Source organism: Sander vitreus, chromosome 7, assembly GCF_031162955.1.
Source record: "Sander vitreus isolate 19-12246 chromosome 7, sanVit1, whole genome shotgun sequence".
Taxonomy (NCBI): domain Eukaryota; kingdom Metazoa; phylum Chordata; class Actinopteri; order Perciformes; family Percidae; genus Sander; species Sander vitreus.
In genome coordinates this window covers 9333117-9345896 of record NC_135861.1, presented here as the reverse complement: position 1 = coordinate 9345896, position 12780 = coordinate 9333117, and the positions used below count along the sequence as shown (strand labels likewise).

General features: G+C 39.8%; 1 protein-coding gene across 1 annotated transcript in view; it reads left to right on the top strand.

Moving 5' to 3' along the window:
- cfap74 (cilia and flagella associated protein 74) overlaps positions 1 to 12780 on the top strand; it is a 58075-nt gene that overhangs the window by 7388 nt on the left and 37907 nt on the right. The window contains exons 10-17 of the mRNA XM_078253924.1: positions 48 to 261; positions 369 to 524; positions 3367 to 3525; positions 3725 to 3843; positions 10429 to 10495; positions 11561 to 11650; positions 12063 to 12242; positions 12441 to 12564. Of these exons, the coding sequence (XP_078110050.1) occupies positions 48 to 261; positions 369 to 524; positions 3367 to 3525; positions 3725 to 3843; positions 10429 to 10495; positions 11561 to 11650; positions 12063 to 12242; positions 12441 to 12564 (1109 nt within the window). The remainder of the gene's footprint in view (positions 1 to 47; positions 262 to 368; positions 525 to 3366; positions 3526 to 3724; positions 3844 to 10428; positions 10496 to 11560; positions 11651 to 12062; positions 12243 to 12440; positions 12565 to 12780) is intronic.

Below are 12780 nucleotides of genomic sequence, written 5' to 3'. Positions count from 1 at the left end.
TGACCGCATTTCAGTATATTACAGTGTTGTTGATTTGCCTTTCTCAGGGAATTCGAGGACAGGCAGAAGTCAAAGAGAGTGGAGATTGTGGCAAAAATCCTTCAGGAGGAACAGCTGGTAAAGAACAGAAAGAGGCACCGGGCACGGCTGCCTAAACCCACAACCACTGACAAGTTCCCATCTCTGGGGAGAGCAAGAGAGAAGCTCCTGTACTACCTGGATCCCAGCCCCCCATCAGCCACCGAGGAGAGTGCCACAATTGTGAGTGGCTCATTACATCTGAGATGACATTTGTGAAATGACCGCGTGATGCCACGGAATGCATTTTGAACAATTTTGACCCAATGTGCGTGTGTGCGTTTGTCCAGCAGTTAAGACAGTTCAGTGACAGCAGCAGCTCATCGTCACCTTCCTCTGATGTTGAGGACCTGGGGGAAACCATGCACCATGAAGTGGACGACCAGAGCCTTGCTGACAGCCTGGCTGAGCCTGAGTTCTCTGGGCTGTGGGACCAGAACTACAAGGTGCACTAAACAACAGCCACTGCCAACCAAAAGCAAATTCCTGCAAGCTGCTAAATTTAAACACTCATAAATCATGTCCCATTTACGGTACAGCACTGACATCCTCTTTCTATGGATGTGCTTATTGCATAGTTTTCAACAGCTGAATTCCCCACCTGAAAACTGAAGCACGTTGTATAAATAACTCCACTGAAAGCCAACATTTAATTGATTTGAAGTAGTTGCGTAGCAGGTTCGACGTAAACAACAAAGCTGATTCAACTGAATTCTAGTTCACTGATTTAATCAGGCTGGCTGAAACCTGGCGGTTGAGGTTGCATGGGTAGGAACAGGGACAAAACACAGGTTCAATTGCCTTTAGCTCGACCTCCGGCTTGTTATTGTGTTCATATAAACACAGGTGTCAGTTTTTGTGGATGGGAAACCAGTGAGAGATCATGTTCTCGTTCATGTACAGTAGCACAGTCTGTCTTAACCCTCCCAGGTCAACAATCAGGCCACAGTGATGAGGCAATCCAAGTTTTTGAGGGCTTGTACTGATATTTTTAGATAAGAGCTTTTCTGTTTGCCATCACTGTTTGCATTAAAAATGGGAGAGGTTTACATTAGGGATGTAGGCAATTAGTGCTGAAAAATTTGTCGATTCATTAACAACAGTTGTAAAATTCTTTAGTTTTTTAAATTTATTTTTAATTTAACCTTTATTTAACCAGGTAGGCCGTTGAGAACACAGACAACATACAGTTTCACATTCAATATAGTACAAAAAGTGCAATAATTTAATAATAATAATAAACAAATGTTTGATGTCCCTGCAAAGTTAATATCCTTGGGTTTGGACTGTCAGACAAAACAGGACATTTAAAGAAGTCACCTCGGAATCTCGGGAATTGTATTGTTGACTTTTTCTGTCATGTCATGTTTTATTGATTTAACAATTAATTCATTAGTAAAAATATAAATAAAAAAAACAAATTATAAATAATGAAAAAAAAAGTTATATGTAACATAATATAATGCATATAACAATGGTATAACAATGGTATAACCATATAATTGTTAAATAAATAAGTTGCTCAAATTCTTAAAGATGGAGATTTGTGGTACATTATGTCGCCGGTGCTATGCGTGTGTTTCCAGCAGCTGGACCGTCATAGTTGGAATAACTGCATTGTTTGTACCACAAGTATCTGTGTTCAGAACTTGCACGCCACAAGTGGTTTTCTATACCACAGAAAACTGTTCAGTGACTTGTTAGAGGTTTGACTTCACCTATTGCCCGCAGCTCTTTTCCTATCCAGCTAAATGTGGCTGCTCGTACTTTCACAATTCCTCCCCTGCAAAATGATCCCTGGCTAAACTAATTAATCCATTAAAACATATCATTAATAGAATAATGATAGTACTACTGCTACTCTAACTACTGATGATGACAATGATAAGGAAAGTGATTGTTGTTTTACTTGTTAATAGATAGAAGCATCACACTAATATCTGTGCTGAGTAACACATTAGCATACAGTACAATGAGTGCCTGTAGGCAACTAGCACTGACTAAGTTCTACAATACATATGTAATCAATCAAACTCCATCACCACAGTGTTGCACCACAGTGACAGCATTGATTCTGACTTTTTCTTTGAATCTGAAGATGAAGTGCCTTGCTCAAGAGCTGCTCTGTGGTAGTGGCTGATAGAAGCAGGAGTGTCTCTAGCTCACTGCCATGGAGGTGAGTTGGCTATCTGTCTCATCCAGCCCTCCACATACTTGAAATGTGCGGCGACAGGCATCACTTCTCATTGTGCTGGTGCCTTTGAGGCCTCAGAGCGAGCACGGTGCTTACAGCTCAGAGCTGTGAGCAAGTGACAAGTCAAGTGGAAGCGATCTCTCCTCCTAACATGCAGATCTGACTCATTCCCTCATCACCGGCTACTTCTCAACACAGTAATGGCTAGTCCGTTAGATGAGCACAGCAATGTAACCAAGCTAATAAGATGATTCATGAGGGGGAGAATAATGAGGAAATGTCAGTTCACTTCAAGTGCTTTACTATACAGAAAGAATAGAGCAGGGATAAAATGTCAAAACCATAAAAAGTGTAACACTTTTAAACCTTTTAACACACAGTTTACCTCTTTTGTTTGTCCTTAAGTAGCCTAAATGTTGGAAAATTAATGTTATTCAACACTGTCTGACACAGCATGCCATATATTCGGTTTGAGCTAGTTCCGACCAGGACTCGTTGTCGATCCTCAGTACTTTTTTGGTTCTATCTAAAAGGTGTTGCTAGCACCTTGTATGAAAATTGTCAAGTACCGATAGTTGATTATACACTATTATAACTCTGCCTTTTTAAAACAAAGAACACTTTTTGATATTTATATTTTGCATTGTTTCAATCTCATAATAGAATTTCATAATGCTACATTAAATGATATTTCATCTTTTGTGCAACTAATAACATATGATGCATATTTACACCACCACTTAATCTGTAGGATATCACATTCCATTCTTGTTCATGCATTCAGAGGATAAAATCAAACACAAAGGAAAAATCTGAGGAACTAAAGAAACAACTGACAAGTAACAAACTTTTTTATTTTTTATTTTTTTTAATTTATGATGACAGAAAGTTCAGTTTAGGATTTAGTTTCATAGGCACTAGGCATTCTCTCAAAATACATTTCCTACTTCTGCCTTTCACCTGTGTTCTATATAAAGAGGTTTTTTAATGTCAGTGAATTTAGATTTAGTTGTTACGGTGTGCTGACAAGAGTTTTTATTATAGTGATTATTTTATATTACTTAACCAGCTGTTGCTTCCCTGTGTGGTTACAGATGCTTTTGAATGAGAAAACAGCATTGGTGCAGACAGAAGTAAAGCAGGAAGAACCTGCAGTGGCCAGTGGAAAGCTCAGCATTCCTCCTAAAAAGGTTCAAGGAAAGGAGCTGAAAGGGCCTCCATTCATCAGTAAACCAGAGGTCATCCTGTTTAAGGTACCACACTACTGGTTCTGTAGATTGCACATTCTGAAACGACTTTGTTATAGGAATTCATGGATTTAAGCATGATGAATACTAATATACTTGTGCGTAATGTTCATTTTTCCTCTTGAAAACTATGTAATTAACAGTGGATTTTTGATCTTTCGTTGATAGATTTTAGACTGACATTAAGGTGAATGTTCTGTTTTAGGACTTTGAAGTGGGGAAGATGTATAAGAAGAAAATCGTCCTGACTAACGTAAGCTACATCACCAACCACTGCAAGCTTCTCGGGGTCTCTGCCTATCTGAAGGATTTTATCTCTATCAAGTAAGAGTTCTCTAAACACACATGACGGTAGTGGCTACGGTACAGTGCACATGGGACAAAAAGTGGGCCAGAAAGATGTGATTGAAAGCTCTCAATGAATGTGAATAATGGCAAGAACGCTTAATTCTGCTGAGTAATACAAGCACTATACATCGTCATGTATCCCCAACTATGATACAGCCTATTGCATTGGCCAAAATGAAAAAGCTTAAAAGTGCAATTCACCAGTTTAGCATTGCACTCCTATAACCTTGTCGGACTCACAATGAACATAAAAAAACATGTCAAAATTGATTGAGAAACAGAGATTTCGTCCTTTTTATTACATGCTGTTCTTCTTCCTTGTTTACATTACCCACAATGTTACTTGACTGCTGACAGTTCAGTCAGAGATTTGGGTGTGTTATGCTCGTAGCAGCTGTAGCTTTGAGCTGCTAGCATCCAGCAGAGAAGAGGAGCCGGCTACAGATGTCTGGTAAACTCTATCTAACTCAACTCAACCAGGTTTTTTACCAGATTTTTCACCTTGAGGCGATTGATCAGATTTCGCACAGCTCCCTCTGGAGCCGCTTCATACAACTTTTTTGTACATATGCTATAGTACTCCCCAAGACCTTTATATAGACATTGATGCATCAAATTGCTGGAGTTTCCCATTAATAGGCATTCAAAAATTAACCAGACTTTCAATTCTTCTATTGCTACTTTAATAAGGTCATTAGGACATGATGAAAATCAAATCGTGTCATCAACTTCTCCATCCAAATTCCATTAAAGTTTGGATGAAGGTATGCTGTTTCTAGAGCTAGAGGTGTTTACAACAACACGTTAAAGCTTCTATAAACTCACTATATGTTGGACAGGTTCAATAAACACATTGAAACTAGGGCTGTCATTCAATTAAAATATTTAATTGTGTTTAATCGCATGATTGTCCATAGTTAACTCGCGATTAATCGCAGGTACTGTATGCTCACAAAATATGCTGAAAGCATATCATGGCAAACTCAAGCCCACCAAGCAACAGCAGATGGGGACATTCAATACAACCACTTCTTGTCATTTTAAAAGACGACGGAGTGGACATGAAAGCAAAGCCTGTCCTCCCACGTATGGACGCCATCTTGGATCACCGCGATCACAGCTCTCTTATGAGCCTCAGCTCAGTGAGTCAGTCTACGTCTCTGCTATCTCCTCTCTCTCAGCCTGCCAGCAGACCACAGGCAGGGCAGAGATGCATTGTTCTCCAGGTCACTCACTGTGTATCACTTTCCCATCAGCTCCCCCATGACTTGATGTGGTTTCTTCGTCTCTCTTCTTTCATGCCTGACTGAGTGAAGAGTCTCCCTGGCTACAGCAGTGTCAGTTGGAAACTACTGATGACTGTAAAGCCCGCGTGCTGGACCACTTGTCTGAACATATCACCTTCTAGTTTCTGATCTCAACTCACATGTACAGTACTAACAACAGGTGCTGCCCGCTGTTTGTTTTCCACATTAGATTATTTAGTACTTCATTACTTGATACAAAAAATCTGCAATTTCTTCCATTATGATAAAAGCTGGTTTGTCACTCTACTCATTATTCAATGACATAAACGAAAGGATTTACAGTGTGACTATGCATTTTAGAAAATATATAAAAAAGTAGTCTGTTAGTCAGGAAACCACATTTAAAAACTGAATTATGGGGGCGCCTGGTTAGCTTACCTGGTTGAGTGTGCACCCCCATGTACAGAGGCTCAGTCCTTGTCGCAGGTCGAGAGTTTGGTTCTTTGCTGCATGTCATCCCACTCTCTCCCCCACTTTCCTTACTTAATCTGCCCTATCAATAAAGGCAATACAACAAAAAAAAATTACTGAATTATGCTTACACATGCTGACAAATTCACCTGTTTCTGCCACCTGTTACTACACCCTACTACTATTTAGTGTCTAATGTGTGTACCCACAATATTGAGATCAGTTGTGACATCCGAAAACCTTCATGGCTCACCATTAGCACATCAGGAGAGAGCAAAACGTGAACCGGGAACACACTGGGCTTTTTCACACCAGCCTATGAGTCCCTGTACGCCCCCTGAGTTTCTAAAAATGATCCCCGCTCCCCCTGCCCAGCATGCATGCATTGTGCATTTGTGCCAGAAAGGCTACTCTACGGCCCAGGCTTGCCAGACTTGGTGAGAACCCATTGCAAGAAGCTGTGGTTATGCAATTAGTGTCACTTCTTTGCATGTATTACAAATGACTGAGAGGAAGACAACTCTGTTGTCTGTATGCTCCTGAGCTGTAGTAGAAATGGTCGTACTCGACAACATCTGAGGGTGCGATCATAGATACAATTTGTTTAATTTGGTCCAAATCATGCAGCATCAGGATGAGATACACTGTTTTGTTTCTCACTCAAATCCACCCAGTATAAATCCTAGCGCCTGTGGTCACAGCAGGCTGGTGACCAGCGGCAGCGCAAACGGCACTAACAGAAGGTTTGCTGATCCAGCAGGGAGTCGGGCATTCCGGAATCAGACCCCTGGAGCTGGGAATTGCGCCTGGCTTAAGTTGCTACAGTGGCTAACTGAAACAGCACTTTACAGAAACTGCTCTTCTGAGGGGTTCTAACGATATTTCAATGTCCTCTGATGTGGGTGATTGTTCTGTGTTGGTACTTCTTGACCTCAGCTCAGCATTCAACACAGTAGACCATCACATCCTGATTAAAAGGTAACCCGATTTGGTGGGTATATCAGGCACAGCTCTAGACTGGTTTTCATCGTTTCTCACTGACAGATGTGTCAGACTCCTCTCCAGTGTCCTGTGGTGTCCCACAGGGCTCGGTTCTGGGGCCCCTGCTATTCTCGTTATATTTGCTGCCTTTGGGACACATCATAAACAGATACAATATTGCTTAGCAGTTATATGCAGATGATATCCAGCTAAACTTTTCATTTAAACCCAGTGAGGCCTCTATTGTCTATGTTTCTTGACTGTCTCAACGCTATTAAGGACTGGGTAGCAGTAAATTCATTACAGCTCAATACTGATAAAACGGAGGTTCTGATTGTTCAAGAAAAGGTCATCCCCACAATCATACAATGTATTGGGCCTATTTTCTCTGCTGTCCGGTCAAACCTGCGCAATTTAGGAGTGATGTTCGATAAATCAACATTGTTTGACACATGTAAAGCAGCTAACCCAATCTTGTTTTTTTCCACCTGAGAAATATTTCTAAACTGAAATCTGTAGTTTCTACTGCTGAACTAGAGACGCTCATACATGTATTTATCTCTTCCCGCATTGACTACTGTAACTCACTATTCTCTGCACTCAGTATGTCTGGCCTCGATCGCCTTCAATCCATTCAAAAGGCTGGCGCAAGGCTACTTAGAAGGTCATCTAGACGGTCTCACATCATCCCTGTACTCAAGTCAATGCACTGGCAACCTGTGAAATATAGGATTCAGTTTAAGATTTTCACACTAACAGTAGATCATTGTGCGGTCAGTCACCTGCATATGTGGCTGACCTACTGGAACCTTATTTGACAGCGCGCCCTCTAACCTCTACTTTGTCAAATTTACTAACTGTTCCTCGCACCTGGCTTAGGGCCCGTGGTGGCCTTCGAGTCAGTAGCGCAGAGACTTTGGAATGCTCTGCCTCCTCCAATACGATCTGCTGTCTCTGTTGACTCTTTTAAAAATCAGTTAAATACCTACTTTTTTAAACAGGCGTTTGGTTGACCTGTCCCCACTTTATTTTATTTGTATATTGTATATATTTTTTAATATGTTTCATATTATATGTTTTATGTAAAGCACTTTGTGATTTTAATATGTGAAAAATGCTATATAAATACATTTTACTTACTTACTTTAACTGAAGGTCTCCGATTCGTCTCCAAAACTGTATTGCAGATTTGTAAGCTCAGATCAAATCTTGAGAGCAAGCAAAGACAGCACTGTTTGCATAAGAATTGTTTTGATCTCACAAGAGGAATTAAGTCTCTAGAATTGAGTGGCAGTAGATCTTTCTATGTTTGCTATATTCAAAACAGTGTGATCTCAGATTTGGAAGCCTGCATGCCTTGCATGCATGTCTAACTGAGATCAGAGCAAACCCAACTTAATTTTACCTTGAGTGATATTTCATCCTTTTAGAACTTCAAAGTAAAGTGGTCTATCAGCCTTTTGATTTGTCTAAAAGACTTTCTGACTGTGAAATAGAGACAATCTTGACAGCCTCTTGGTTGTGTCCTGGTAAAACCTGTTGGCTAAAAAAGTTAGTAAGGGCCTTTTCATATTCTCAAGTGCTTGTTATCCGTCAAAGGAAAGTGACTGACAACCAGAAAACCATGCTGCTGTGCTTGTTTTATTTACCTTCTTTGGTAGTCTGCCTAAGAGTCCACAAATAAATGATTTAATATGAGCATCAGTCAAAACTGCAGTGGAGCTGTATGTCCTATAATAGGCCCATGTTCCTTTCTGAAACTTAAAAGCTGCTCTTAAAACACTCGTCATTGTCAACACTACATGACTGTCATATAATTCTTAAAACTGCAGTGCAAAAATATGCATTATGTAGTAGCCACCAAATGTGAACAGAACAAGATCTCAACTTCTGTGAAATAAGTATGACAGCAAGATTGTTCAAAGAATATTGACACGCATCATCAGAGTTTTGATGTTTTGCTGTAGATTGCTTTCATACGTGGTTATGAGTGTAAGCGTGTTTTAGCTCTGTTGAACTGAATAATGAACTGAGAGTGCTAATTGATTCACTGTAGGAGAAGCCAATGGGCCAGAATGTAAAATAGAACACACAGCATAGTCAGTAATACTGTAACAGCCTCGGCATCAGTTTCATCACTTCAGTCTACTGCAATAGATATACTGTACAATATGGCCTTGTTTGCAGCATTTTATATAGGGCTCCAGCAGGCTTTTTCGAACACTGCCTCACTCAGCATCTAATCTCAAGTGAACTGTTCTAATTTTTTTTTATTAACATGTCTTTTCATAACACTTGTCTTGAAGCTAGGAAAGAAGAATGGTATCAATAAGGAAGGAAATTAGCCAAAAGAAGAAAAAAGAAAATTCTGATGGAAGGGCATTTGAAATGTATAATTACCACCAGATTTACCCAACCAGGTGGAATGCTTTCATACACTTCCAAGTCACAGTGGTGAGCCGGATGGCAGCTTCAGCCAGCCATCCTGACAGCTGGACCAACAACTTCAAACAACTGGCTCTAACCAAACATAATGGTCCATTGCTCACTGGTGTTGATGATAGTATGCACAGATTGCTAATTATGTCTAGTCAAGTGTGTACGCATATTATTTATTTTCTTTAATTTTATTAATTTTATAAATTAATTATATTTCTTGCTAAAGTCTCCTTTTTATCTTACTTACAAACGATGAACGCACGTCTCGTCCTGCACCTTAGCTTGTTGAACAAGCAGCCAAACAAACATGCATCGGGGTAAAGTGCACTGCTAAGGTCAGTTTGCAGGCTAGATAGCTAATTAGCTTAGATAAGCTGCAGGACATTAAACAGCATGTACATAAATGAACCTCCAAATGTCACTTCGGTCTGGTTAGATGCTTGTGTGATCTTCGATCAGTTCGAAAATTTGGCATAAGAAAACTAGAAAAACTGGTATGAACCCTTTCAGCTTTCGTCTTCTACCACCTGCAGGCCAAAATGACAACTTGGCACAAAAGATATCTCATGATCTACATACATGCAAACTAGCTACTGCATGATTTCCTTTAGATTTACATTTTTCCAACTCTGTAATGGGATGATACCATTACCAAAACCTAATAATGAGGTTGTTTAGTATTCATTATAATCTGTAACTGTAGCTTCAGTTGCATGTTTCCAGCTTTTTGTTTATCTTTTGAATCTTGAGAATCCTCCTTGCTTCTCTGGCTGGCTGCCTGCTATATTCATATCGATCGGCTCTCTTCTTGTGTCTTTTCGGAGGGCAGAGAGTTGTGAAACTCCTCTGGGCAGCATTAGGGTTGGTGTTAACATGTGTGCTGTTTGAATTCAGCACATTCCTCATGTTGGTTTAAAACTTTATACTATAAACTTTTTGTTTCTGCTCTGTTTTACACTGCAAGATATAGATGAAATAATTCACAACCATTTTGTTCCACACTGCAGTGTTTTTAAATGGGACAATAGCTTTTCTTTCTTTTTTCTGTGCTGTGCAAACCATATGTGCAAACTGAGTATTAGATTGACTTTTGACCTCAGCTCATTCTTCTGCTTATCTATGCCAGTCTCAGGAGATTCATCATACTTCAGCATCATATTTGAAGCTGCTGATCTTTTGTTGAATGCAGCGTATTTCCTCCTGCAGATGCATATACATTCTTTGGTGCTTTAAATACAAATGAAAAGACAAAATCAAACGCTAGTTTTACATTGTGTTACGGATCAGAAATATGTCTATCAAATATTTTACTCTGAGCAACTTGTCTTAACTGTGTAATATCCACATGAATAACCATAGTAACAGCATTCTGTTTTCCATATGTGGTAAATGCAGATTTTATTCATTGTGATTTGTGTTTCAGCTTTGAGCATCCTGGTTCTTTATCTACTGGGATGTCCTGTGACATGCAGGCTGTTTTTCAACCTATGGTTAGTAACATCCCCCCTCCTTTTACACATCTACAGTGCATGTGACTACAGGTTCAGATTTGCATTCAAAAGGTGGTTTCTACCCCTTTTGAGTCTGCGGAATTTACCAAAAACATAATTTTGCCAATTTGGAATGATGGTACAGACTTTTAGTTCCAGTACATAAAGGCATGTCTGTGCAACTGTTAACATACATAAATAGTTATAATACTGTATATTATTCGTGGCCGGGTTGCCTCAGTGGTAGAGCAGGCGCACATATTCTGAGAGGTTTATGCCTCGACGCAGAGGTCCAGGGTTCAAATCCGACCTGTGACAATTTCCTGCATGTCTTCCCCCTTTCTCACTTAGCTGTCCTATCAAATAAAGGTGGAAAAAACCCTGAAAAAATAATCTTAAAAAAAAATACTGTATATTATTCTACACTACTCTGCTTTATTTGAGTTACAGTTCATATAGCTTTGCGATGCACTGTTTAATGTATTCCATTTTTAATATGCAGTCAGTGGCGCATTCTTTTGTTGTGTTGGCTGTGGTACTCTACCACATTGGATTTCAATTGAAATTATGCCTCTGAGGTTAAGGTGCTGGCTTTCAGCTTTAATTTGAGGGTTTTCACATCCACATCAGATGAACAGTGTCAGAATTACACAATGGAAACTGCTAAATGTGCCTTTTTATATCATATAGTCTTCTGCTTATTGCCATTATGAGCTGTGCAAATAACAAGAGGTACAGAGGCCTGAGATATTCCCTGCAGCACCCCAGGGGTCGGTTAACAAATAAGATAAAAGATGATAGTCAAATGCAAAAAAAAACTGCATACATGTGCTTGTGAAAAGCTAAAAGAATGAACAGAAATACAGGGACCATAGATTTGTGAAGACAGATGTCTACTCTTTCTTATCAGCCAAGTCATAACTTATTCTCTCGCTGACATTCCACTCGTTTGTTTTAGAATCAAATTTCTGCAGTTTAATCAAATGTCAAAGCTTTATTCTGAATACAATGTCAGGTGGCCAACGCTGTTTATTGAAACATTTTGCCATTATCCGATCCCTTCAGATAAACGAGGACCTGGAAGGAGAGGTCCAGTTTGCATCAGCACTGGGTCCCTTCTCTGTGCCCGTGAGATGCACCATAAAGAGATGTGATGTGAGTCGTGTGCTGTATTCAAACTAGAGAAAATTGGTGTACATTCCAAATGACCACCAGTGTAATATTCATGCCTTGCTATTTTCATATTGTTGTGTCTGTCTTGTTTCTTGCTATACATGCTGTTGTTTGGGAGCGTATGAGAATATAAACTAAATGGATTTTGTTGGCCCATATAGTTGCAGTTTAGGTTGCTGTAGTAATAATGATGTAGGAATAATAGGAACAATAATTATCGAATAAATATGTAATCACCGCACCACAGAAGAACAACTGACTGGCTATCTATCCCAATACAACAGTCTAATTACTCTGCATCTTATTTCATATTCAATTGAATAATCAATTGATGTTTGTGATCTGCTGATGCTAATTACTGTACTGTGTGTGAATGTATCCTCTCTTTCTCTAGCTGGAGGTCGACAGCCAGTTCATTGACTTCGGTTCGCACGTGGTGGGCCAGACTATTTCATGGACTATCACCTTGACCAACAAGGGTGCACTGGCCACCCTCTTCAGCCTGGACACATGTCTCAGTCCAGAAACTAGCCATGTCCAGATGGCATCCCAGGTCTCTGCCATCACCTGCCAGGTCAGACTGTCGATCTGGACCTCAAGAGTTGATGTTTCTTTGATGGCCTGATGGAGCAAATTTACAGCTATGAATTAGAAATTAGAGAATTTAAAATTAGATTTGTATGTGTATTCAATTCACATTATCAGGTCTAAAGACAATAATATGTATAAACTGTCATGTATAAAATCCAATGTGTGTGTTGTTGGCTGACAGGAGACAAGCAGTCAAAGCACAACATCTGTCGACCAGAGCAGCTCTGTATCCCTGGGCACGAGAGAACTCCAACCAAAGCCAGAGAGTCAGGAGCTCTCTGAGGCGTTGCAGCAAGAGCACTCAGGTAAAGCTGTTGTACATGAGCACAATATTATTAACAATTATTATTAAATGCCGATTTTTAACCTGAATTAGAGTTCTACATGGTCTTAAAACTGAAACCTGAACCTGTACTTGCATCTTTAAAATCCAACCCATCTGAACCTAGCCTATATCCACGACGTTCCACTTCCGGGATTGCTCCATTGCCGATGGAAATTCCGACCAGATTTCACTCTTT